Below are 26,931 nucleotides of genomic sequence, written 5' to 3' on the forward strand. Positions count from 1 at the left end.
CAAACGTTGCGATTGCTGCACAGCTTGGTGTATCGTCTTGACCATTCTAATCCTCGCCTTCGTCATTGCGATAATCTTGGTATTGGAGGTTTACAAACCCAAAATCCCTATAACGCAGATCTAAATCAGCCACGAGTCACCTTACAAGTCGTCGTATATCTTTACCGGTTGATGTTCAGCTCAATTTCACAGTTATTAGTCTCTATATTATGATCGAAAATGGCAACGGTCTTCAAGCAGGAGATAAGAAAGACAGTAGTTGTATACAGAGAAACAAGTTGGTGATATTGAGCTTCTCTCAGGTACATTGCCAGCTAAAAGGTCCAAGACACACATAGTCAAGCTGTAAAATCACTATGGACTTCCCTTCTATGAAAGTGTAGAACCAAGAATGTAAAACGAGCACTAAGTTGTATAGCTTGAATTCGTCTTTTGGTAAACATATAGGTACTGTAAAAGGATTGCTTTTTATGTCATACATTGTATTTTCCCAACTGGATCTGAATATCTCTCGATCCTAAGTTCATCTCCATCTGAATATTCCTGATTCTTCATATGAAATTTCTTAGAGAATAGAAACTACAAAGATCTTTACCAGAACGAGAGAAAGAACAAAAGCATTCATTTATATGCTCATCGTCTCAACTCTAAAGAAAGCATTTTCACCAAATTGAATCTCACAAAACAAAAAAACAAAATGATCTCATATCTGCATCAACAACTGTTTCTTAGATATTACATAGCAAAAGATGAACAATTTAAAGAAACAGAGATACTATTGACCTTAGACAAGCTCAATGTACGCCATTGGAGCATTATCACCTCTCCTTGGAAGAGTTCTGATGATCCTCGTGTATCCTCCATTCCTCTCACCATATCTATCAGGAACCTCAGCAAAGAGAGCATGAACGATCTGCTTCTCATAGATATAACCCAAAGCTTGTCTTCTCTTGTGCAACGAACCGTCTTTAGCCAATGTAATCATCTTGTCAACGAACTTCCTCATGGCACTGGCTCTAGCTCGAGTCGTCTTGATTCTCCCATGCTTAAGAAGCTGAGTCGTGAGTCCTCTCAGAAGAGCTTTACGCTGGTCCGGTGGTCTGTTCAGCTTCGGAACACGTCGTCCGTGTCTCATCGCGTAAACACGACCACCACCATCAACAATTTTGAATCCATTCTCAAAACTCTTCCAATCTGCGTTGCGAAATTCCCAAAACAAACCCTAACGATTCAATTGAGCCGAAATTGAAATTATGTTTATGTGAAAGTTGAAATGTTTACCTGGAAGTCCAATTGAGAGGAGAGGGTTGACCGGAGAGAGACCGGAGAACGAAGGGAGTGAAGGAGAAGAGATGGGGAGACGGAGAGTGACCGGACGGCGAGAAGAGGATGTAGGTAACCGGAATGATGACGGAGACGGAAGAGCTGATTTGAGAGATGACATGCTCCAAACTCTGCTAACGGAATCTGTAGGTGTCGTCGCCATTGCCATGGACACTGGAATCGCCATTAGAGTGTGATTCTCTCTGCAACAAAGGTCGGTTTTGCTGTAGTCGAATGGATAAGAGGGGGGGGGATAGAGGAAGAGGACTTTGTTTATCAGAAACCATTTCATGGGCCTTAATGGGCTTAGAAAACGGTAACTCTTACACAAAAGACTTCTTTGGGCTATGATGTAATATTAGAATTGTTTATATGCTGCTTGCTAAGTAAAAAACATATACAGTACAATAATGTAATTTACATTGTCTTCTTCCACTATATAAAGACAAAGAGAGGTATCGATTCATCGTAAGTATACAAATGGTAGGATACAAATAGAAAGTTTTTTATGTGCAAATACTTCTCCGGTAATGAATGAATGCTATCATACAAATATAGAAACAAGTGTAAAGTAGACCCTTTAACTTTCCACTCCACTAATTAACTTACATAACTAGTTAAATGATTAAAAACTCTCATAATGAGTATTAGTATCATTTAAATTGAACATATAAGAGTATTAAAGAAATAATAACAATAGAACTACTGTATGTTGTACTTTTGGGGCAAAAAAAAAACTACGTTGTATCATACATCATACTATAATCAAACACATCAAACTTTTTTAAAAAATTAATAAAAGATAAAAGAAAAATCATTTAAAATTTTAAACATATATATATATATAAAATAAAAATATATATAAAAACTACCCGCAGCGTAGCGCGGATTTAACCTAGTTTTTCTTTAAAAATATATATGTACATCTGATATTTGTGAAGATTTCTCAGCAATTATCATGAAAAATACAGTGGGGTAGGAGGTGAGCAACCGAATTAGGCAGGCAATTAGCGAAACAACACTAAAAGGGCAGAAAAGACTTTTTGGGATATGAACTTGGAGAAAGACATTCAGCTTTTTACGCTGAGATACTTTCATATTGAGCTGTGTGTGTTTGTGTTCCGAAGAGAATTATTAAAAAAAAAAAAAAAAACTAAAAAGAGTAGTTGGAAGTGAAAAAGGGGAAAAACAAGATCGTAAAAAGCGTAGATGGTTTCTTATAGGGTTCACTGCCATACATGCCAAAGCCAAGCCAAGCCATGCTATTATTATATTGGCCATGGGGGCTAGTGTTTTTGACGTACAAAAGTCTAAAAATTGTCAGTCAAACAGGTCCAAAACTTTTTAATAAAAATATTATAATAATAGTAATTTTTTTCATTTAGAAAAAAAAAAGGACAAAAGGGAAAAGAAGAGGATGCAGATGAAAGCAAAATGTCAAACACTAGTTTCAGATTTTATCGGGAACTGGGGTTTGACAGTTGGTGTAATGGCTTCATCAAAACATGTGCTGCTCTCTCTCTTTTCTTCCTTTTTCTTCTTTTGTTATTTACTGTTTTAGCTCTACGTCTTGTCCAATTGCTCTTATGTAAAATGCCTTTTTTATATTAAGGGACTTGGCTTTTATCATTTAAAAAAAATAATAATAATAATACTTCTTCTTTTTTTCTCATCTCTTTCAATTAGGACGGTTTAAGGAAAACCACATTTCTAATTTTAGCACAAAATAGCAAGTTGGCTATACTATTGGCCAGCACTGCCCATCTTAGTAACAAGCACATCGTACCACAAAAAAAAGTCCTTCGATTGTGTGAGAGACTTCTTCGTCCACATCTCTCATACCAAACCTAAAATGACTAGTGGTACAACCTGACTCCAAATCTAATTACTTGGGTTACGAATCCAAGTCATATAACTGTAATACATCATACACAGTATAATTCTTTTCGTATATTTTTTTTATTTTAAAATGTTTTATAGTTTCGAACTCTAGTCCGCTTGGACCTAAAAACTACAAGAAATGGTTTGGAGGAGATACGATTCTTGTGGACACAAATTTACGGGACGAACCATGGAACCTCGTTGGTCTATTCTTCTTCTTTATGTGTATTATGAATTATTTGGGTTTCCACTTACTCCACCGCAATTGTTCGTACTACTGCTAACCAGAAATTTACTTCCACATAATGCGAATATTTCGTCACTTATACAATTTTTTTTTTAAATAAAAAAAAAACTGAATTTCGTATGTTATTAGTAGTAATAAAGTATAAATATAGCTAACCGGTTCCACGAAATTGAGCTCTCTCTCTATTATTATTATATAGCAAACAAAATATTATCTTCTTGTGGTTAGTTTGAGAGAGAGAGGGGAGAGGTCAAGAAGAAAAGAGAGTGAGAGATGGATCGGCAAAAGCAAGACGTCAAACACGCAACGACGAACAATTCCGATCACGCACCTAATCTCTTCCCAATTTTTATTATTTTTCCAACTCAGTCCCCCCTCATCAATTAATTAACCCACCCAATAAATTAAAAGACAGAGACAGAGGCAGAGATAGAGAGAGAGCGAAAGAGAGAGAGAGAAGAGTTAACATGAATAGAGATGTAAAGAGTCATTAAATGTAACGAAGCGACATTCACAATAATTCGAAAGGAGGAAGACGATTTAGATACGGCCAGGACCCTTTTTCACTACACACACTGTCCTCCTCGTCCACCTCAATATACCAAAAACCAAAACCCCTTTATCCGGGATTCATCCTCCAACTCACTTAGTTCCAAATTCACCCTCACTGAGTTTTTTTCCCCTTTTTTCTTCTTCTTCATCGGAGATCGTGAAGAAGATGAAGTAAATTAAGCATCCCCATAGATTTTTTAAAAAGAAGAAAAGATACTAGCTTTTCTACTAAAAAAGCCCTCTTCTGTTTGGAAATTTTCGATTTTGGATTTTGCTACTCCCCCTTTATTTTGTTTAGTCTCTTATTCTATTTATAACCATGCAATTCCACGACCAACCACTTCAATCTCTATGGCGGATTCCGGCGATTTCAACGGTGGTCAACCTCCTCATAGTCCTTTAAGAGCCACTTCTTCCGGTAGTAGTAGTAGCAACAACCGTAGTGGTGCTCCTCCTCAACCTCCACCTCCTCCTTTAGTGATGGTGAGAAAACGATTAGCTTCCGAGATGTCTTCTAACCCTGACTACAACAACCCGTCTCGCCCTCCTCGCCGTGCCTCTCACCTCCTCGACTCCAACTACAATACTCTTTCACCACAACAACAACAACCGTCTCTTACCGCGGCGACGGCTGTTGCTTCTCAGCCAAACCCACCTCTCTCTGTCTGTGGCTTCTCTGGTCTTCCTGTTTTCCCTTCAGACCGTGGTGGTGGTGGTCGGAATGCTATGTCCGTACAGCCAATGGAACAAGACTCTTCCTCTTCTTCTGCTTCACCTACGGTTTGGGTTGACGCCATTATCAGGGACCTTATCCACTCCTCAACTTCGGTCTCAATCCCTCAACTTATCCAAAACGTTAGAGACATTATCTTCCCTTGTAACCCAAATCTCGGAGCTCTTCTTGAATATAGACTCCGATCTCTCATGCTTCTTGATCCTTCCTCCTCCTCCGACCCTTCTCCTCAATCTTTTGAACCTCTCTATCAGATCTCAAACAACCCTTCTCCTCCTGTAACTCAACACCAACAGCAACAACAACAACATCAACAGCAACAACCACAACAACAACATAAGACTCCTCCTCCGCCTCCGATTCAGCAACAAGAGAGGGAGAATTCTTCCACCGATGCACCACCGCAACCAGAGACGGTGACCACCACCACAGCAACCGTCACAAACACGGCGGAGGCGTTAAGAGAGAGGAAAGAAGAGATTAAGAGACAGAAGCAAGATGAAGAAGGTTTACACCTTCTCACATTGCTGCTACAGTGTGCTGAAGCTGTCTCTGCTGATAACCTCGAAGAAGCAAACAAGCTTCTTCTCGAGATCTCTCAATTGTCAACTCCTTACGGAACCTCAGCGCAGAGAGTAGCTGCTTACTTCTCCGAAGCTATGTCAGCGAGATTACTCAACTCGTGTCTCGGGATTTACGCGGCTTTGCCTTCACGGTGGATGCCTCAAACGCATAGCTTGAAGATGGTCTCTGCGTTTCAGGTGTTTAACGGGATAAGCCCTCTAGTGAAATTCTCACACTTTACAGCGAATCAGGCGATTCAAGAAGCGTTCGAGAAAGAAGACAGTGTACACATCATTGATCTAGACATCATGCAGGGACTTCAATGGCCTGGTCTATTCCACATCCTTGCTTCTAGACCTGGAGGACCTCCTCACGTGCGTCTCACGGGACTTGGTACTTCCATGGAAGCTCTTCAGGCTACTGGGAAACGTCTCTCCGATTTCGCGGATAAGCTTGGCCTGCCTTTTGAATTCTGCCCTTTAGCTGAGAAAGTTGGAAACTTGGACACTGAGAGACTCAATGTGAGGAAAAGAGAAGCTGTTGCTGTTCACTGGCTTCAACATTCTCTTTATGATGTTACTGGCTCTGATGCACACACCCTCTGGTTACTCCAAAGGTAATAAAACACTCATTACCTTTTAATCACTCTTTGACTATATAAATTGTTTAAGATAGATGTTCTAAAAAGTGGCTGTTTTGGGTTAATGGTTGGGAATGAACAGATTAGCTCCTAAAGTTGTGACAGTAGTTGAACAAGACCTGAGCCATGCTGGTTCCTTCTTAGGAAGATTTGTGGAAGCAATACATTACTACTCAGCACTGTTTGATTCGTTGGGAGCAAGCTACGGCGAAGAGAGTGAAGAGAGACATGTGGTGGAGCAGCAGCTATTATCGAAAGAGATACGGAATGTATTGGCCGTGGGAGGACCGTCTAGGAGCGGGGAAGTGAAGTTTGAGAGCTGGAGGGAGAAAATGCAACAATGTGGGTTTAAAGGTATATCTTTAGCTGGCAATGCAGCTACACAAGCGACTCTTCTGTTGGGAATGTTTCCTTCGGATGGTTACACATTGGTTGATGATAATGGCACGCTTAAGCTTGGATGGAAAGATCTTTCTTTACTCACTGCTTCAGCTTGGACGCCTCGTTCTTAGTTTTTTTGTCTCTCTTTGTCACAAACAATGCCCATAAATATAGATTTTACCTGGGTTTACTTTTTTCTTTTTTTTCTTGGTTATGTTTTTAAAAGAGAGGATTCTTACTTAAGTTATTGTCTCACTCGCACTCTTTATTGGTTACCTCACTGGTGGAATACATAGAAGTTGATCTTGAATAAACAAGTTGATATGGAAGGAAACAAATGAAAATAATACCATCACGCCTCACGGACACAGCATACTTCGAAAAGCGATCCACCGCTACCATCACGGACCTAATCTTTTTAGGAATGGAACATCAAATTGAAAATGAAAACACGTATATACAGATATGCTATGTCATAGGGATAAAGTGAAAACAGTGCATATTTACTTGATGTATCACATGCAAATTTCTCTAAAGCTGCAGAATATTTTTGAAAGTTATCCACTTTGTTTGTTGTAAAAAACGGTGAAATTATACTTTTATGCCTAAGTGATGCATGTATCGTATATAGTCTATACAAAATAAACAAATACATATTTGAAATTAACAAGACATCGATGAAAAGAAATTGGTTGGTGAAAAATTGCTGATTCTATTGTTTTAAAAAAAACACTCTTTAGTTACTAGTGTAGGTTATTGACCAGGTTTTAATCAACTATTTGATATTATGTGACAACACCACAATGGCTTCGCCCGTGTAAGTGTTTTCGCATATAAACAATTTGCTAAAATTTAGATAATTTACTTGAATTCAGGATGTCGAACACACACACACACACACTCGTGTGTATGGTCTCTGGAGAAAAAAGTTCAGAACTGTATCAGTGGTGGAGCATTCAAATGTAAACTAAAGTACTAAACAATTATACCAAAAGTGGCGATATTGTATGAAAGGGTCAAATTCGCAATTTAAATGTTAATTACGTACCTTAAAAGTAAAAAACGTTTAACATACTTGCTTTTTATTTATTTATAATTAAATGTATGGATTCCCATAAATAATACTAACTCTATTTTTGTAAATATGCACGGCCTTTTCATATCTCATCATCTTCAACAACGCGAAACCCTAATCTGGTTAAAAGTTCTCCGATTCGGGCAAGTCCACCGCAGAGCTCTTGTATACGTCTCATCGCTGTTGAATATTTCTACACCCAGTTTTCAATTTTTCTTCTCTTGAGTTTCTCACGGCTACTGCTCCCAAGTCGTAACCATTCCGATTTATACGGCTAACTCCATCGCTCGAGTTCTCTCGCTATCGATCGTTTTCGTCACCTGTTTCAGGCTCGTCTCTCACTCTCACATCTGTTTCTTCGGTTCTCTGATTTTGCGCTCTATATTATCAATTGATTTCTTATTCCAAAGTCTTTGTTCCGCTCAGCGCCATCTTCCGTTCACTGGTGTCTTTTGGGGTCCGGAGTCGTCGTGCTGCTTTCAGTTCATCGGGGTTGAGCGTGGTATGTATGCTCATCTTTCATTACCTATTTCCGTGGACGTGGGCAGTTACGATTTGTTTGTATGCCATTTTGCAACCTTTAAGACTCATTAAAGGGAATTTGGATTAAGCAATTGTTGTTGTTCCATGGCCCTATCGATATCTGGTTTTCCCAGTTGATTAGCAAAGTATGCGTGACAAAATTTATAAGGCCTGTTGGATGTAGAATGATCTGTATGGTTGTAAGCATTCTTATCGTGCTTTTGCTACTTCCTAGCCCCAATGCTGTTCTTAATATTAAGTGAGAATCTTTAACTAGTTCTAAAATAGTCTCTTTACTTAAATGATCTGTCTGATTTAGATATGTATGTCTCTGTCGACCTTATAAAGTTTAATTTTGCTATGGATTTATTGTAGTAATCTGTTTCGTGTTAATGGGTTCAATTTCGAAAAGGGATTGGGATCAGTCGTGGAAATTCTATATTATATATGTATTAACAGAATAACAGATACCTGTTTGTTTATGCGTGTATTTCAGGGAAGGGCTTTAAACATTAATTTTTGAATATTCTCTCTGACCATCAAAGATTTGCTCGGTGTGCTGGCTCGAAATGGATCCTGGTCGATATGGTCGTCAGCAAGAATGGGATAATAACAGTGTAATTGTGGTTTTCTCCTTACATATATGGGATGAATAGACAAGAAATTTTTAGGGATGTTGTGTGAATGTCAATTTTTACGGCCCGCATCCGTGGAGTGAGAGACGTGGAGAGTGAGGATGTGGATGGGATTTGGCTAACGTAATATCAGTCATGATGTTTGTTGCTGACATAGCTTATTCTCTTCAATTCACAGGCTCCGGAGGGTTATGGTACTGAGCAGGATCCAAATAATCGGTTAGTGCTAGTTGAATTGACTATATTGATGTATTTTCTAGTTCTCATGGGAGAAACCTCATATATTAATTTGAACTACTATCACTAAATCGCATTTCATGTACTTTATCTGGGTTGTTTACTTGTGCTTAAATTTTCATGATACTTCATTTCTTTATCCTTTTATGTACCACCAATGCTACATTTCTCGTACAGGTTTGGCGTATCATATGATGAGGGATATCCTGATGAAAGGTTGATGCGGGATGATGATGGCTACAGTTATCCACCTGGACAGAATACTCTGGGTGCGCTGCCTCAATCTAGAAGGCGAAACTATGAAGAAAATTATCCTCGTGAACTTCGCAGGCAAGAAAAGCCGTACATGGATTCAAATTATGCTGCTGATTATTATCACGATAGTGAAGTTGCGAGTCGAAATGGATACTACCGTGATCATGAACACGAAAGGTCGTCACGGTATGATGGCCGCGATGACTATTCTGGTGGTGATTATACCCATAGATCTAGAAATTACCATCATAGTAGAGAAGCTAGCCGGGAGAAAAGTTATGATTATGCTCGCCGTAGTTATGATTCTGATTATGAAAGGGGCAGTGTTAGAGATGGCAATCAAAAGAGTCGGGATTCGCAGGATAGAGGACGGGACTCACGAGATAGAGTATGGGACTCACGAGATAGAGTATGGGACTCACGTGATAGGGACTGGGACAGACGATGTTTCAGCCGTGAAAGAGATGAGAGTCCTCATAAGAGATATGAGAAATCACAATCTCGATCTACCGGACGTGGTGAGTTCGCTAGATCAAGATCTCCTAGGGGTCGTAGCCATGGGCGGAGTTACCGGGAGGACAGCTACGAGGGCGATCACTGGCATGAAAGTGAGAGACGAAGAGAATACGAAGATAGACATGACCAGGATCATTTTTCTGCTGTATATAATATTCTCCCATCCCTGGTTTAAATTATTTTGTTGTGAAGACATTTAAAAAAACCGTTCCTATATTTTTATGGTTTTTGCTAGACCCCATCCGCCACTGTTCTTGTGAAGGGTCTCTCAATGAAATCAACAGAAGAAGATCTATACCAGATTCTGGTAATCTCTTCTTTATTTTTTGAGTTTGTATATTCTGAGGGTTGAACAGTTTTATTTTGCATGACTTCATTATTCCCTTACGCATGATTAGGCTGAATGGGGTCCATTGCATGATGTCCGTGTGATTCGGGAGCAAAGTTCTGGGATTTCTCGTGGATTTGCTTTTATAGATTTCCCCACGGTGGTAATTGTTTTCAACTAAGCTGTTAATTCCTTGGGGCTCTTTCTTGTGATTTATTCAATCCAGTGTGTGCAATTATGTATGTTTGTTTGAGCAGGATGCCGCACACATCATGATGGACAGAATTGAGCATGATGGTATAGTTTTGGATGGAATGAAGCTAATATTCCATTACAGGTCTTTTCTTATATCGGGAGGAATCGTAGATTCATTACATTCAATTAGAAGTTCCTGGACCTTTTTTAATATCAGACTCTCAGTTAGCTGTTTAGCATTCTTACACTTGACTTTTGGTGTGTTGCAGCAGCCAACCTAGTGGTAGGGCTGGTGTGTCCCGTAGGCAGGAACATGCTTCTAGGCGCAGTTATGGTGGAAATCGAAGCATGATGGTTCCCACAGATTGGATGTGTATAATCTGTGGCTGTATCAATTTTGCGCGGCGAACCTCCTGCTTTCAGGTTGGTTCATTCTTCGAAAGAAAGTTTTGCAAATTTCATAGTCAGGACTAGAGTAGAAACCCATCTTTAAACTACAGATAAAATTGCAGGAAGAACTGCTCATTGTTGTTGTCATGAGTTGGTGATGACAATACCAAAATGGATAGAACTGATTAAACCCTCAGGAGAAATCTCAAATCTGTATTGTATAAAGTTATTCAGTTCTTTTTGGTGACAAATATGTTTTCTCAATTGACACTTTGATTGGGACTAAGGTGACATACATATGTCGGTAGTATTGGTATTCAAGATTTTATCTTATATAAACACGTTGGTGACATACGAAGAATGTATTTGGTTGCATTTTACAGTAATATGTTTGTTAGTAGATACAGATTTTATAATTTTAATGTCAGTAAGAGAACTTATATAACATCCTTTGACTGATATTTATTGATGGGTTCAGATTTATCTTTCCTTGTATATGTTTAGACTACTTTAAGTGTTTATTAATAGTTCGATGTGGTGGTTACATGTTCTATAGTCCTTCTTTGCAATCCAGCTGTCTGTGTCTTGTTTAGATTAGTTACAGGCTGAAATAATTCATGGTCTCTTTCTCCTTACGCAGTGTAATGAACCCAAGACCAAGGATTCTCCTGCAGCTGATGTGGGTTTATCAAACTCAGCACCAGGAAAACGAACTTCGGAGACAGGTTCATTTTATTTATAAGATGTTTTAGTTTTCTTGTTGGGTCAGAAGATAGTTGAAAGTGTTTAAGGTTATAGTTCTTTGCACTTTTATACATGCCATTTATACCTAAGAAATATTCTTCTCTTCCAGGTCCAACTCATGTCTTAGTTGTACGTGGGTTGGATGAAGATGCTGATGAGGAAATGATTCGGTATGAATTTTCCAAACATGCTCCTATCAAGGTCGACAAAAACCCTTTTGGATTTGTTATATAATAGGATATGTATTTTTTACGTCAGTTGACCTGGTTTTTCTCTTTTGTCCATTCTGTAGGATCTTCGTCTTGTGAGAGACAAATTCACACATGTTTCACGAGGATATGCATTTGTGCATTTTTGTTCGGTAGGGTCTCAAAGCCATGCCATTTTTGCACTTACTAGTCTCAGTGTTTTAATCCTCAAATCTCTCTTCTGTTTATCTTTTCCCTTGCTGATAAAATTTAATTGCAAGTGTACCTATTGATCAAGGAGTTATTAGATCGTGCAGGAATTTGTAACCCAGTCTAGATGATCATTAGCACCTGTTTTATATATATATGTTTTTTTATGTTCCAAGTGTCAGGAACAAAATTTTTAGTAAATACATTCTGCTAGTGTTGTGGGTAGTCTTTGCATTATTCGGAGATGGGCTCGCTCAATAAGTTTCCTTTTTTCGTGCTATCTTTATAATCGACAACCACTCCTTGCATGGACCTTTGAAGCTTGTGTAGACGTGTAGTAGATTATTTCCCGAGGTCGCAGATTCTCTTACCAGTTCAATATTTTACTGGTGATCAGATTTGGTAGTAGAATTGCTTTGGTATATCCGAATATATATATTTCCCCAATCTATGTAGGTATCTGATTATTATTTAATCTACCTACCTAATTAAACAGAAAAACATGATTAACGTGTAGGTTGAGGATGCTACCAAGGCACTTGAAGCAACAAACGGAACAGCTCTTGAAAAGAATGGTAAAATCCTTAGAGTTGCGTATGCAAAGAGTGTGCATGGTTCTGGCACTGGTATAGCAGCACCCTCTCACTCCAGCAACCTTGCTGCTGCTGCAATTGAAGCTGCAGCATTTTCTCAGCAGGTACTTAAAAGATTTTTTTAATCCGGTTTCCCTCTCTGTATTGGCTGGTCAGACATTGACTATTAATTTTTTTTAGTAGCATCCGGTAGCTTTTCTTGAAGATTTTCATTCTTTTCAGTTGTCTTCATAATATGCACTGCCACTCATTTTTGTTATTATTAGTATGACGGTGTTGGATGGGCTCCAAAGGAATACAATCCCAATGAGAATCAAACCACTGGAGAGCAGGCCCAGGGAGTTGGGGAAATTGAATCCCAGAAAGGGGCTTCCGCTCCACAGTCTGGCTATGTGTGGGATGAAGCATCTGGTTATTACTATGATGCTGCTTCTGGATACTACTATGATGGAAATTCAGGTTTGCACTTATATTATTTATCTGTTTGAAATGGTTGCATAGTTGGGTAGCTGTAGCTCTAATTACCACGTCTGGCATTTGCAAAACATGAATTGTTTGAAAGTGCCTTGTTAGAGGTTTGAAATTGCCTTACGTAGATGTATTCATTCAGAGGATAGTTTCTTAGCAAATATAAGTCTTCACCTTTGCGTTGTTCAAACTATATCAGGGTTGCTATTCTTTTTATGACAATGAACTTCTTATACTTTGTATGCACCAAACTAGCAACATGGAGATATAAGTTTTATGCCTTAACTAGACTCTATAGTATGGCTGTAGAGATTAGGCAAGTATTGTCTGATACAGTTGGTTATGGCTGCTGTAGGAATTCCAATGTCTATCACTTTTGACTTTTATGTATTACTGAGTAAAGAGGACCTTATAAAAATATATATATGCCTTGAAAATTCGTATCTGATAGAGCTTAAGGATGAAATGTTTAACGGTTCTGGTTATCAATAGTCCTTTCTACTTGGTGTGTGGGGGTGAACAACTTGGTTTCGCTGGTGTGAGAAGAAGTTAGTATTTTTTATTAATCATATTCTTCTAAATATGCAGGTCTTTATTATGACAGCAATAGTGGGCTTTGGTACTCGTATGACCAGCAAACACAACAATATGTTCCTTGTCCTGATCAGAATAATGAGAGTAAATTAACTGAAAATCAACCAGAATCTGCCAAGATGGAGAAATCCAGTCAACAAAAAGTTATTATTTCAGCGGCTGCTACCCCTAATGTAGAAAAGGCTTTGTCCTTACCAGATGCGGTTCAGGCGGCTGCAGCAGCAGCAATTGCATCAGAGAAGAGAGAGAAAGAGAGAGTGAAGGAGATAAAACTTGCATCAAAGAGTAGCATACTGGCAAGCAAGAAAAAAATGAGTAACGTTTTAACAATGTGGAAGCAGCGGAGTCATGAACCCCAAATACAGCGTCCCTCTCCCTCACTTGGGAACAATCCACCTACAGTTTCCGCTGAAGCAAGGTCGTCCTTCTCCGCTGGACAATCCAAGGGCAAGCTGAAATCTGATGTAAATATTGCAGAGGAGAGAAGTACCTCCAATAATGGAGTTTCTGCACTGACAACTACAGAGAGCTCGAGCAGCAGTACGACAGCAGGAACTTTGATGGGGGTGATGAGAGGTTCCTTTGGAGGAACTCAGAGAGGAGTTTCTTCAGCTAATGTACAAACGCCCCCAGTTATACCTTCTGCGTCTCCAGCTTCGGTTTCGGTTTCTGGAAGTGGGAGAAGAAGAAGGTTCTCTGAAACGCCGACTGCAGTGCCTACTCACAGAGAACAGCCTCAGACATCATACCGAGACCGAGCTGCAGAAAGAAGAAACTTATATGGTTCATCAACTTCAAATGAAAATGACGGTATTGATTCAAGTAAGCGCCTTTGACTGTTTGACCTCTCTTTTCCTCGGTACACTTTGTCTAAAAAAATAGTAACATAATTGGGGAAATTGTGTGTTTGAATGAAGATGAGGATATAATGGGGTTGAGAAAAGGTTCATTGGATCCAACACCTTTTCCTCCTGGCGTGGGTGGACGTGGGATTACAACAACCACGGAAGTCAATAGTTTCGATGTAATTACAGAAGAGAGGGCAATAGACGAGAGTAACGTGGGAAACAGAATGCTGAGGAACATGGGGTGGCACGAAGGATCGGTAACTTTAAAAGAACCAGTTACTTGTTTTATTGGTAGCGTTATATGTTAATTGGTGATTGTTGGGTATGTGCTCAGGGTTTGGGAAAAGACGGGAGTGGAATGAAAGAACCGGTGCAAGCGCAAGGCGTTGATAGGAGAGCAGGACTTGGAAGTCAGCAGAAGAAGGTTGATGCTGAGTTTGAGGTTCAGCCTGGTGACACTTACAGAACTCTTCTCCAAAAGAAAGCACTTGCAAGGTTTCGTGACATGTCTGACAATAATTGACTGTTTGTGGGTGTGAAATGTGTTGGAAATTTGAATCGTCGGTTGTGTTTAAAACTCTGAAAGTAATTTTGAGTATGTTCGTTAAGTCTTTTGTTGAATTATGAATGAAAAAGAGACGTTGACCAAAACTGAATGCATAGAGACATGCTTGAGTCGATCCATCGAAACTCGTCATATGGACGTGAATGACAGCTACGACCTCGTATAAGTTTTATCTTAATGGATCTAGCTTGGAGACAACAACGACCTGAGGAGTGAAGACAAACAGTATCCTATCCTGGATACACCGTACTTATCAAAATAATCGAAATGCTTACAAAGCTTTTAACAAAATTGTTATTTTGGAAAGTTATAACTATAATCGTTTACGACGAAAATAAAATAAAAACATGTTAAATTAGTTAATCTCGTGTTCCCATTGGTTTTTTCCGAAAACAGATTGGTTTAATATGTTCGTTGGAACCATTGTTTGTTATGGCTGTGGTGTGGGGTTTTGTTGCTGCCGGCTATTTCCGGATAAATGCCTCAAAAAGATCTCTCAATGTATCCACCGTGATTTACGTTGTCATAACGTGGGACAGAAATAATAGGTTTTCCTCTGTTTAATTAGTTTTACCTAACCCTATATATATATACTTCTGTATCCAAAATTACACTTGAAACCTATATCAATTTATTTCAAAATAAGTTGGTAGTGCCAACTTTTTTATCAAGGTTTTCCACAATGAAGAAATGTGAGTTTTTGATTGATTCAAGTAAAACGTAAGTAATTTGGAAAAGGGATGAAGGATATGTAATGACTTATTTATTGTTTTTGAAATTTTTTGACAGGGTTAATATCAGGAGCAGTTGTAATAGTTCTGATTGGATTAGGGGTATGGGCTTATGTTGCCATTACACCTCCACCTCCTAAGAGATGCGGAACTCCCGGTGGACCGCCCATTACCGCCCCTAGGATCCGTCTCAGCGATGGCCGTTATTTGGCCTACGAAGAACATGGAGTTAGTAGACAAAATGCCACTTTCAAGATCATCTATATTCACGCATTCTCCACGTTTAGGCGCGATGCTGTTATCGCCAGCCGTGTTCGCCCTGTAATGATTTTGATTTCTTCCTCATTTACTATACATCTTTTGCTTAAAGACTTAGACTGTTTGTCTTCATTTACATTAAGCATTTGCATTCTATGTTAATTTCAGGGTTTTCTTGAGAAAAACGGCATCTACGTGGTGTCATATGATCGACCTGGTTATGGAGAGAGCGATCCTGACCCGAGTCGCAATGAAAAGACTTTAGCTCATGACGTTGAACAACTCGCTGACCAATTACAACTTGGTTCCAAATTTTACGTGGTTGGATACTCAATGGGAGGTCAAGCTGTTTGGGGTGTTCTCAAGTACATTCCCCACAGGCTCGCTGGAGCGACATTGCTTTGTCCTGTAATCAACTCATGGTGGCCGAGTTTCCCGGATAGTTTGACATGGGAGCTATGGAACAAGCAATCTAAAACCGAAAGGTTTGCTATGCTCGTAACTCATCACACTCCATGGCTACTCTATTGGTGGAACACTCAAAAGCTATTCCCACCATCAGCTGTGATGGAATCAAGCCCCAAGATATTCTCTCCTCAAGATCTTGCATTACTGCCCAAACTCGCCGTAAGGGTGCCTTACAAGAACCAAACGACGCAACAAGGGACACACGAATCATTAGACCGAGACCTGATAGTTGGATTTGGGAAATGGAGTTTTGATCCGATGAAGATCGATAATCCGTTCCCAAAGGGGGAAGGTTCGGTACATATGTGGCAAGGGGATGATGATCGGCTCGTCCCAATACAACTACAAAGGATCATTGCTCAGAAACTAAGTTGGATCAAGTATCATGAGATTCCAGGTGCTGGTCACTTTTTTCCGATGGCGGATGGTATAGCAGAAACTGTATTGAAAGAACTCTTGCCTATCCCTCAAGCATCTTAAGTTTGACATTGTTTAACATTTTGTCTCACCCCCCTTACGCCTCTGTTCCTCTAGTATTGTGTATAAAAATTTCTTTTCATTTTCGCATCTTTTATATGTTGCAGCGTAGTAAAAAGATTTACTCTAGTTAAAACAAACCAATACATTTCTTTATTTTGTCCAAAAACACAAAAAAAGAAAAATTTCTCTTATTTGGAAACAATAAGAAAGCTAGCAGTAGATAACAACGAAGCTGTACCTATTCTGCCACAAATATCGTTTCTTAAACTTGCAGTTCAAGGATGCTACTCATAATATTTAGTTTGGAGCAGAGAAAATGCTCACTTAGGAAGACCAGTTTCAGGATCGAGGAGGGCTTGAGTTTGGTCGTGAAGCACGATGGGACCTTTTCCAGGTCTAGTGCAGATAAAATAACTGACTTCTCCTTTTTGATCCTGAGATCCAATGTTGTCTTTAATTTCAGGTGGAGGTTGTAGATTCTCGACACTACTTGCTTCATCTAATCCTGCTTCTTTTAGAATCGAATTATCGCCCACTACGTAACTGGTAAACAAAGAAACCAAAATCAGTACAAACAGCTTTTTTAGTCATTTTAAACTAGAAAACAGCAGTTAACGGATCACACAGTTTCAATCTCTCACCTCTTCATATCAGTGTCTGGCTTAGGGGGGAAATAATACAGAAGCCCCTGGAGCAATTGAACTGCAACCTTTCTGTTGCGTGCAATCAGTACAGCATTTGGACCAGCATCAAATGTGTAAGCAACCTGTCCAGATTTCAGTTTTTTTTAGTTAACAATTGTTCATATACTTGAAAAACACAAAATACTCACATCCTTGTGCAAATACTCTGATATAAATATCTATGCTGGTACAGAAACTGGAAGTAACATATTCCAAAGTAAAAATGGTCAAAAGGTCAAGCAAGAGACTTAGTAGTTAGTAGCACTTTACCTGTGGTGTCCCTTCAGAACGGTTCCACTTTTCAACTAAGCTAATTATTCTGGAAAAGCGGATAACAGTTTAATAAAGAAGGGTTTGATAGCTAAATGAAGCAGCATATATCTGTCAGAGTAGAGAAATACCTGTGGGAGGTGTCATTCATGTAGAATATGGGTGGAGATGTATCCAGACAAACAGCATGAAACTGATTACTGTCTGTACATGTCAATTGTGTAAAGGATGCAAAATCTCGATTTTTTATAGCTTCCTCCATTTGCAGAATCCGTTTTGGCACAACTTCCTACAGACAAAGAATAAACAGAATATGAGGTTTAAGAGGTAATACAGATTTTCATCAAACACTAAGAAGAGAACTTACTTTCGCCCTATGCTGTAAAAGCAAACTCGTCTCAACACTTTCACGCATTCCTGAGGTACTACTTGTTTCCTTCTGCTGTGAACTAACCTGGGTGTTGCATAAGCTAAAAAGACTTACAAAGCATATTAACAAAGAAGACAGGCTATGAACAAAGATATAAGCAGGTACTAGAACTTCACAGGTTATTGATCAATCATGTATAAGAGGCTGCCTGGAAAAATCCAGAAACAGCTATATTCACACGTTCAAATAAAGCAACTCAATATTGTGACATGAAAATACTTTTTTATATATCTCATTCATTCTAAGTGGGGTATTTCGAGAGAATATATAACATATGGTAAACTTGAAAATGACATGATCTCGAAAATAGGAGAATCAGAGTAATTCTGCGACCAAGTCTAAAAGTCGCTTGACAAAAAAAATTAAAAAAATTCATACCACAGCAATGATGATAACAAGATCATCCCAATGCTTCTCATCTGCCAGTTGAACTGCAACGCTGTCACTTCCATCATCTTTGCTTCCCATTTCCCACTTAACAAATCCACCAAATAAACTACGGCATGCACTTCCTGAACCTTGCCTACATGAAGGAATGAAAATTAAACCATATCTACGAGTACCACGTAATTTCTAGAGGAATGTCAGATTTCGCGTTATTCAACAATAAAACAACATGGATAGATTTTACTATTAAAACTGATGCATTAGTAAAGACCATCGTATAAATTGGTCAAAATTTTGGCATGTACATAATCAATTCCTCAAAATTATAGTACCTGGCTATGGCAGAAAGATGGCTTGGATCTTCATCTACATTCATCAACTTTGCAAGAGAAAAAACTGTAGGAAAAGAGCAGTTTGACATAAACTTCAAGCCATCCTCCATTTGATTTTTCTATCTTTCAGGTTTTAAGCAACCCACAAGGAAACAGAGAGAAACGGCAGAATACCTAGACAAGCAAATCCAGCAGCTGAAGAAGCTAAGCCAGCAGCAGTAGGGAAGTTGTTATGAGAAGCAATGTGTAGATGCAGTTTGTCCCAATCTTTCTTCCCTATCTTAACTCCTTTCTCCTTGTCTTCAACATCACCCGCTCGACTCCTAATCTCCCTCAAACAATTCTGGTACCTACTTCCAGAAAGAGATATTTCCTATACTAACCATGAAACAACAACAACAACAAAAATGCCTGTGAACTCAACCAAATTAACTTATCTAATTTGGTTCAAAGTTAATCCAAATCTAACTCAAAACTGACAAAATCCAAAACTATACAGATGAGTATAAGCTTATCTTTTGAATTTGACAAATAGAAGAATCTCAGCTATAGGAAAGATCGTAGTGGAGAAAGTCGAAGCGAGAGTACCTTGCCATTGAGCCACATTCGATCCCGATCAAATGCAGGACTTACGGCGACAGTGGTGACCGTACAGAGGTGATCAGGATCAAGAGTTACGCTGATGCTATCGTTGACGGGGAGAATCCGAACCTCATCTCTCTTCCCCCAATACTTAATCACAGCTATGTTCGTCGGAGTTTGCGCCGTCACCATAAACACCCATTTCTCCGTCGCCATGTCAACCCCAATGCTCTTGAGGAGAGATCTGAAGCTTCGTAGTTGTTAAATCCAAAGGACATTAAAAAATAGTGACGGAGAATTCGAAAAATAGTAACGTAATTTGCACAAAAATTAAAAAAAAAGTATTACTTTATTCAAAATTTGTAGACTTTCTTCACTAACTTCAACTCTTGTGTGGAGTATCAAATTGTCTAACTTTTGCCATTTTCGTGACTACATCACCAAATCTTAACCTATAAAGTTTTAGAATAAAAATGGTGTTAGGTAGGAGTTAAACCATAATTATAGCGATGCATTTAATCATATAATCCATTGTTAAATCACTTATATATATCAATCACTCTTTGATATTGGGTTATTTGTAGGTTAAGATAGGATATGTAATATATCATATAAACCAACTGATTCATACAAAATAACACCATGGTTCATGAGTAGAACAGACTCATATATATAAGCTCATACGACATTGGTTAGGATAATTGAAGAAAGCATCTCATTCCAAATGTCCGGGACGCCAGGCAAGCACCAGTGACTGCAATCTGATGAAGGTCCAGAGATATGATGGTGTTTCTCTTCCTCGTGCATTGCTCTCTTGAACACCGAAGGATGCCCATCTCTTCTATATGCTGACATGGTTGTGATGTCGTGCAAATATACCCGATATTTCATTGTGCTTAGCACTTTGTTCAACACTCTTGACTGTTGAGGCATGTGTGGTTTTCTTGAAGAAGATAAAGAAGGCAAGGGATGTCTCTGGTTGTAGCACATTTGACCACTCTCTCTGCCAAGACATTATGTGCATGGTCATCTTCCCTTTATGTGATTCATAGTGTACTTTTTGTATTATATATGGGTGAGATTAGGATGAGAACATAAGAAAACAAACCTTGGTGAGATGGTGCGGAAAATGACTTTGGTTTTGGATGGATCAAGATTGATCTCAACCCATTTAGCCCATGTGGTAAGTCCTCTCTCATAAGCAACCATTGGGTTCATAACTTTGAAGAGCTTGTTCCCATCCATGTAATAGTCCCACCTAAAGCATCAATCAATACTAAATGATTTTGAGTTGGAGTTCTATGAAGCTTAACGATTATATATATATATATATACTAATAATTTGCTATTAAAGGAAAGCTGTGAGCGGTTTTTATGATGGCTTACGAACTCCATTTCTGAGAGTGAGTCCACCAGTGAGCAGAGTCGAATACAAGAACATCAACACCTCGCCAATATCTAGCATTGTCTTCGATTGAGTCCAAATGTAACACCCTTTTACGGTAACCTCCTTTCTTGAGTTCCACAAGCAGAGGAGCCCAACAGAACTCAATTGATGTCTCAAAATCCTGTAGTTACCAAACTTATCTTAGTTGCTTTTTACTAACCAAATAATGAAAACGTGATCCAAAAGGAGATTTATGTTAAAAAGAGATATGATTGTTACCAGAGCATGGAAAGACATTGTAGGACCATTGTAAGTAAGCTTCTTACGATGAGTGGGAATCACAGACTGTACTAAGCAGACAAGAGATTCCCACTGGTTTCTCATTATTGTATCTCCAACCAGCATTATTCTTTTTCCTCTCATTTTCCCAAGGAATTTTAGTGCGTTAAACCTAAACCCCATCATGGAAAGAGAGATTAAATTTGGTTAAAATCAAAAGTTGCAAATTGTGGTTTAAAATTAGTGTTCCAAAATCAAACTAGAGCCTAAAAAAATTTAAACCAAAATTTGAGATTTTGAGATTAAAACTAAATTTTATCCTGAATAACAACAGCTCTGGCTTGTTCTCAATAAATCTCTACTCAATTTATTCTTTGACCCCTTTTTTTTTTGTGAACAAAGTAAAAAGGAAGAATAACTGGTTAAAAAAAAGTAAGAATGAGTACAAAAAAAGGAGTGTGGTGTGTGCCTTGGAAGTGAACAAGCCTTGGGCACCCATCTCCATTTCTGGTAATTAGAGTCAGGTCTTCCATTTCTCTGGCAACTTAGTGCAGAGCTCAAATATGGACAGCTGCCTGAGTCATAGAGGGGATACGTTTCGTCGTACGTCCACTTCCCCACCGAGTAATCGCACCTCTCCTCGCTTCTTTCGCGCCTAGTCTGCAAGGCGTTGAGTGGATCGTCGTCGCCGACTAGCCATTGTTCATCAAAGTGAGACAATGCTTCTTTGCAAAGTATGAGACACAGAGACAAGAAGAAGACTCGAGTGTTTGAGGTAAACATTTGGACCAAGAACGTAGGGAACTGAGTACTGAGCAGTGTGGGCTTGGAGGAAGACATAATATAAAGAAGATAGAAAAAAACAAAGTGGATAAAGTGAAAAAGGGCGTTAATTACGGAAAGTGGGGGTAATTACTAATTAGTGCTTAGACTTGTGCTTGAAATCATGTGCCGTGACTTGCGTCCCCTCTTCTCTCCATCATATCCTTTTTCTTTTTCTATAGATTACAGTATCCGAGGCGGGATTTTGTGAGTGTGGTGGACTGTGAAGTGTTTAATCTGGATAAATTTATCTAAACGCTATAGAACTGATCTAGAACTCAACCAAAAGGTTTGTATATTATGGTTAGAAAAACTTATTTTAGGTTACTTTTTTCTATATTCGAAAACCGGATTTCTGATTTGGAAAAGACAGAAATAGTAAAAAGCAATCCATAACAAACCAAGAAAGAATTGCAAATTAAACACAACTTTTTTCTTAAGTAAGTGTTGATGACATGAAATAGAGAACCAATGAGCCAACACACCAAGAGGTAGGGTTTTGTTATAAAGACCCAAAACTCTCCCTGCCCCAAAAGGTCCCGAGTCCTGAACCAGACCGAAGCCGAACTCAGGACCAATCTTTCTTATTATCGCAACGTTTCAGACAACACAGTACACAACAAAACACTATGCATGCTCTTTGGTTAGCTTCTGTACCAAACAGGAGTCATCTTAATATGTCAGTCATGGTTCAGATTATCCTTCTAGAAAACCCATTTTTCTTGATCATCAGAATATGATTCATCTAACCATGATTGGTGGATGTGCATCCACGTCAGCTTTTGCTTTTCCCCCTTTCCATTTTAACCCATTTTCAGATTTTGAATATTATTACTTAATCAACCAAATCGTTTGAAATCTCTAAAGGACAATAATCAAGGTTTACCTGACAACTCAGTAAGACTTTTGTTGAGCAAGACCGTACTTTTCCCTCTGCATAAAACCCAAAACAAACAAGAGCAAAAACATTACTACATGGAAGCAAACTTCAACAGTAAATGTGAGTTTGTGATACACAAGTCAAGTTGAGTTTAGGTGGTCATAGTTTCTGCTAAATCATTTCCTGACTTAGAGAAGTCACAAGTACAGCTAGCTATGAAGAAAAAATAATCACAATAAAAAGGTGAAGGTGCATATAATATGACAATGGTGATTAGTAATAAAAAATTAAGATAACGGTTTCAAAAAATCTGGTTCAGAGGATTGATCTATATATATGTCTCAAACGATACCTTTAAGAACTAGATTTCTTACCAGATAACTCATGCTTGTCAAATCTTGCAACCCATGTATCTGAACTGATATGAGAAGATGAAACTTTATCCAACCAAATGCGAAACTGCTTTTCCTTCCCATCCCCATGTAAATTTCCCATCTCATCTATCCATTCATGTATCAGTTTCTCCTCTCCAGATGGATGAACAAAAACACCAAGTGGACTCTGCAACATTACAAAATTATAACAACAAAGTCAATAAATCAGTTTATATGACACAAGAAAATCGAGAAACTACTTCAAAATACATCAATTTGGACACTTGAGAATCCACACTTACAGAGAGCGATTTCAAATACTGCAAATACTTGTCAGACTTCTCCACCTCTCCACATCGCCATCTCTCATAAAACAGATAAAACTTAACAACCTCATGAACAGGATTCAAACTTTCCACGTGGAAATTTTCAGTGTCCAAAACATCTCTTGGAGAGACACTTGATCCCAACTTAAACCTCTCAATGGCTTCTATGATGCCAGCTCCACATCTCTGGGACGCATGAAATATGTTTGGGTTGTCCTTTGCATTTTCTTCATGCCATTGCAGCAATTCTTCATGCGAATTGCTAACCTTAAAACAGTTGAATAGAAGCACAAAATTACGAGCGTGCAGTCAAGTATAGTCGAACGTAAGAAGCAGTTGGGAACTAACCATTACACCATATACTTGAGCAATGTTGAAAAGCTCAGCATCATTTCCAGAGTCGCCACAAACAAGTGTGTTAGAAGGTTGCTTGCCTTGAACCTCCAACTTGTCAAGTAGATATGTCAGAGCACCTTGTTTGCCAGCTTCTTTAGGTAATACATCGAAAGCATAACCGTTGCTATAAACCAGCTTCACTTCCACCTATAAGGAAATTTACTGTCATCAGCACCAAAAAAAAAAAGTAACAATCTAATAATAAGAATAGCTGTCACGCTCACACGAGAGACACAAAAAATCTCACCCCACGCTCCTCTAATCGCCCCGAAAGAACCTTCATTATTTCAACAGCGTGTTCTCTTTCCACATAAAAACTCACTTTATGCGGTTCTTGGCTCTTGGCTGGCTATATAACAGACAACACATAATAAGTACTTTAGAACGACCAAATTGCTATAGATTCAGTAGGAATCACAACATAAGAACAATTCAAAGCAGGTAAGATATCCAAAACTCTTGAGACTGTCATCAAGGTTAACATTATAAATAGGAATTAATCCATACTTGTATGCACAACTACACCTCATTCAGCTTCATCTATGCCAATAACATTCTTACTATTGCCTCTACTCCAATCCAGTAACCATTAGAAATCTAGCTAGACCAGCAAAATCGTCTAACAAACCAAGAGTTTTACAAACTTTCAGTAAGAAAAAAAATTAGAAGCTGTCTACTCTGTTTATCCTTGTAGCCAACAAACTAAAATCGTTGTCATGTCAAGAAATGCTTAAATTTAACAAGAAAAGCCTAAGTCAACGCAGAAAGAAACAAGAAATCAAAGACAACAGTAAGACCCACATGGCCCAGTAATAAAAGAAAGAAAGCAATACTAAAACTCATTCAACAGCAAACAAGATCGTTATTAGAAAATCACAGGAAACAAGATTTGACATAAAAGACAAATCATTGTATCTACAGAGGAACAATTAGAAAACAAACCTGAGGGTCAAGTTGAGGGAATTTAGAAGTTTCCTCAAGGACAATGTCTCTATTCCACTTATCATCCAAACGAGCAGTCCAAACATCATCCGACGACACCAAGGAATCACCGCCGTAAACAATCACAGAACCAACAGAAGTAACGGCGATGTCCGGTGTCAGCAACGGCCTCTTCTTTCTTAGACTCGAGTACGAGCTGAAAGACCTCCCTGTGCAGTAAACAAGCAACGAATCATGGCGATATTGAGCTTCCCAAAGCGCATTGAACCTAAGGAGGTCGGTGTTCTCAGGGTCATCGTGATCCACCTGCGAGGATTGGTTTAATTTCGTCGAATTTTTGACAAAAAAACGAAAAAAAGATTCGAGGGAATTAATTAGGAAATTACCAATGTGCAATCAAGATCAGCAACTAGTATGAGACGTGGTGGTCCGTCAAATCTATCCATCAGACCTAACCTCTCTGCTTCTCCCTTGTCGCTCTTTGTTCTTTTTATAAGACTTGCTGGGGAAGACGAGACGAGTCTTTTCTTTAGGGACTTCGTCTTTGTGTATTGTTGAACTAATTCTCTGTAGTTCCATCCTATCTGAATTATTTGTTAAATCTTTTAATATGTAGTTAGAAGGGTTCTTTAAGCACGTAATTATGTACCATGTCAACGCAAGCAAACTCTTAAAAGTTGAGATTTAATGAGGTTATTACGACAGATGCTGACGAGCCCCCATATGACCACACATTGGTGATGCCAAGAATGTGTGGCACTTTAAGGATGGAGGCCTAAAGGTTACTTAAAAGGAGGAAATTACCTCAAGACATAAGTGCAAGTCCATGTCCAAAAGCGCCTAGAAAAGCAAGTCCATATGAAGAGCAAATCCATGTCTAGAAATTACCTCAAGACATAGGCTTAAGTGGCTTGCGCCAACTTGGCCGATGAGGGAAATTGGGAGACTATTCCAAAGCAGCGGAACAAGGGTAAGTTAGTTGATTTCATTTCATACTAACCTATGCGATTGACACAATCGCTAGCTATGTGTCTGACCTCCGGCGTGCTAGAGGGAATTACGTGTATCCTTCTAACCTGTATCCCTGTCTCAGCATTGCTGAAACGAAAGACGCCAAACTTGGTGTGGTTAGATTTCTAGTTGATGATGATTAGGGACGTCTAGACAATTTATTTATTTTATGACGACTTTGAGATGGAAGAAACCTTCTAAGAAAAACTTGTGCCCAATATCAAAATTCACAGACTGACTTTCAACGTGGAAGCTACCCATGTAATTGGAGATGTGAATCTGCGGTCTATGCCAATGCGGTCGGTCAGTCGGTCAGTACTAAATATATAGATTTCTTCCACGGTGATAGATTGTCTCTCAACAATAAAGTAATAAGAAATTACTCTGGTCAAGTCACACCAAGTTTTCCACAAAGTTGAGATATGGAAATTGCTAAGACAATCTCCGCTGTTTTTCCTATTTTTTTCCCTGTAATAGAAGATTTTTATAATAGAAGAGAGTTTTTGCTCCAATGGTTTTCTCTATTTTTTTCTTTAAAAAATAATATTCCAAATAGATTTTTATTTTATTTTAAAATTAACACTTTTTATTTATAAAAATTGCAAACTAACCCATTTTACTTTAAATTTGTAACACTTTCATAAAATTATTATTTTTATTTAAATTAAATATTTATTATTATATTTAAACAAAGACAACAACAATTGGAGATTCAAAGTAAAAATTATGCTTTAAAAGAGCTAAAAGAAGAGAACAAAATTTTATTTTGTGACTTGGATACTCTACATTCAAATGTTCGTGGATATTTTGAGGCTGAACAAGCACGGATTATACAAAAGCGGAATAATCAACAACAAAATCAACAAGCTCCTCTTCCATCTACATCATTTGGTTCGTTTGGACAAAATTTTAGCGATATTGGTGGATCCCAAAGTAATTTACCGGATTATTAAGTTATTAGTTTTTGTTGTATTAAAATAATTATTATGGATTGAATGAAAAATAAATTTTATAATTTATATAAATTATCTTTTCCAAATGGTAGTCTCAATATTTTAGACTAAATATTTATACTTAAATTTATATTATTAGTTTTTAAAAATACTTATTTTATTAAATTTGTATTATTAGTTCTTAAAAAAATTTATTTTATTTATTTTGGTCATAAATAAAAGAAGTTAAAGATTAAGAGGATTACTTTGTAAATAA

The 26,931-nt window shown here is 38.3% G+C and overlaps 7 protein-coding genes across 17 annotated transcripts; 3 read left to right on the forward strand and 4 right to left on the reverse strand.

Annotated features, from left to right (window-relative positions):
- Positions 1–605: 605 nt before the first annotated feature.
- LOC104791692 (large ribosomal subunit protein bL17c) lies at positions 606–1,660 on the reverse strand. The gene is made up of 2 exons (XM_010517636.3): positions 1,282–1,660; positions 606–1,194 (listed from the first exon to the last, which is right to left on the reverse strand). The coding sequence occupies exons 1-2, from the start codon at positions 1,613–1,615 to the stop codon at positions 785–787; spliced, it is 744 nt and encodes a 247-aa protein (XP_010515938.2). The 5' UTR covers positions 1,616–1,660; the 3' UTR covers positions 606–784.
- Positions 1,661–3,616: 1,956 nt separating this feature from the next.
- Positions 3,617–6,635, forward strand: LOC104791693 (protein SCARECROW). Its single transcript, XM_010517637.3, has 2 exons — positions 3,617–5,916; positions 6,023–6,635. Exons 1-2 carry the CDS (start codon positions 4,355–4,357, stop codon positions 6,450–6,452), a joined length of 1,992 nt encoding a protein of 663 aa, XP_010515939.2. The 5' UTR covers positions 3,617–4,354; the 3' UTR covers positions 6,453–6,635.
- An 800-nt stretch (positions 6,636–7,435) lies between these two features.
- On the forward strand, positions 7,436–14,770 carry LOC104791694 (SUPPRESSOR OF ABI3-5). 7 transcript variants are annotated; one of them, XM_010517639.3, is made up of 17 exons: positions 7,436–7,725; positions 7,823–7,898; positions 8,415–8,535; positions 8,732–8,772; positions 8,968–9,706; positions 9,797–9,868; positions 9,960–10,052; positions 10,147–10,226; positions 10,354–10,507; positions 11,115–11,199; positions 11,328–11,419; positions 11,511–11,579; positions 12,134–12,313; positions 12,476–12,668; positions 13,266–14,093; positions 14,189–14,376; positions 14,454–14,770. In XM_010517639.3, exons 3-17 carry the CDS (start codon positions 8,488–8,490, stop codon positions 14,640–14,642), a joined length of 3,051 nt encoding a protein of 1,016 aa, XP_010515941.2. In that variant the 5' UTR covers positions 7,436–7,725; positions 7,823–7,898; positions 8,415–8,487; the 3' UTR covers positions 14,643–14,770. The 7 variants fall into 7 exon arrangements, with proteins under 7 accessions (XP_010515941.2, XP_019102348.2, XP_087309491.1 ...); XM_019246803.2 differs by having other exon boundaries at positions 10,357–10,507; XM_010517640.3 differs by having other exon boundaries at positions 7,448–7,725; positions 8,386–8,535.
- Positions 14,771–15,266: 496 nt separating this feature from the next.
- On the forward strand, positions 15,267–16,758 carry LOC104791696 (uncharacterized). The gene is made up of 3 exons (XM_010517641.2): positions 15,267–15,376; positions 15,474–15,736; positions 15,842–16,758. The coding sequence occupies exons 1-3, from the start codon at positions 15,367–15,369 to the stop codon at positions 16,619–16,621; spliced, it is 1,053 nt and encodes a 350-aa protein (XP_010515943.1). The 5' UTR covers positions 15,267–15,366; the 3' UTR covers positions 16,622–16,758.
- Positions 16,746–19,793, reverse strand: LOC104791697 (diphosphomevalonate decarboxylase MVD2, peroxisomal). Of its 3 annotated transcripts, none has more exons than XM_010517644.3 (10): positions 19,654–19,793; positions 19,312–19,555; positions 18,898–19,096; positions 18,724–18,787; positions 18,383–18,527; positions 17,942–18,028; positions 17,706–17,863; positions 17,575–17,623; positions 17,263–17,387; positions 16,746–17,164 (listed from the first exon to the last, which is right to left on the reverse strand). In XM_010517644.3, exons 2-10 carry the CDS (start codon positions 19,519–19,521, stop codon positions 16,942–16,944), a joined length of 1,260 nt encoding a protein of 419 aa, XP_010515946.1. In that variant the 5' UTR covers positions 19,522–19,555; positions 19,654–19,793; the 3' UTR covers positions 16,746–16,941. The 3 variants fall into 3 exon arrangements, with proteins under 3 accessions (XP_010515946.1, XP_010515947.1, XP_010515945.1); XM_010517645.3 differs by having other exon boundaries at positions 19,312–19,549; positions 19,654–19,782; XM_010517643.3 differs by lacking the exon at positions 19,654–19,793 and having other exon boundaries at positions 19,312–19,601.
- Positions 19,794–19,882: 89 nt separating this feature from the next.
- Positions 19,883–22,219, reverse strand: LOC104791698 (protein trichome birefringence-like 36). The gene is made up of 5 exons (XM_010517646.3): positions 21,441–22,219; positions 20,972–21,143; positions 20,692–20,873; positions 20,414–20,563; positions 19,883–20,308 (listed from the first exon to the last, which is right to left on the reverse strand). The coding sequence occupies exons 1-5, from the start codon at positions 21,809–21,811 to the stop codon at positions 19,984–19,986; spliced, it is 1,200 nt and encodes a 399-aa protein (XP_010515948.1). The 5' UTR covers positions 21,812–22,219; the 3' UTR covers positions 19,883–19,983.
- On the reverse strand, positions 22,205–25,896 carry LOC104791699 (putative sucrose-phosphatase 3a). Of its 3 annotated transcripts, none has more exons than XR_015559250.1 (8): positions 25,098–25,809; positions 24,712–25,017; positions 24,017–24,118; positions 23,722–23,916; positions 23,350–23,635; positions 23,048–23,234; positions 22,680–22,726; positions 22,205–22,587 (listed from the first exon to the last, which is right to left on the reverse strand). XR_015559250.1 is itself a non-coding variant. In XM_087453368.1 (8 exons), exons 1-8 carry the CDS (start codon positions 25,155–25,157, stop codon positions 22,498–22,500), a joined length of 1,278 nt encoding a protein of 425 aa, XP_087309494.1. In that variant the 5' UTR covers positions 25,158–25,896; the 3' UTR covers positions 22,205–22,497. The 3 variants fall into 3 exon arrangements, 2 of the variants coding, with proteins under 2 accessions (XP_087309494.1, XP_087309495.1); XM_087453368.1 differs by having other exon boundaries at positions 23,350–23,640; positions 25,098–25,896; XM_087453369.1 differs by having other exon boundaries at positions 23,350–23,640; positions 24,017–24,114; positions 24,708–25,017; positions 25,098–25,303.
- Positions 25,897–26,931: the final 1,035 nt, after the last annotated feature.

This window comes from Camelina sativa, chromosome 6 (assembly GCF_030686135.1).
Source record: "Camelina sativa cultivar CO46 ecotype springtype chromosome 6, ASM3068613v1".
Classification (NCBI taxonomy): Eukaryota; Viridiplantae; Streptophyta; class Magnoliopsida; order Brassicales; family Brassicaceae; genus Camelina; species Camelina sativa.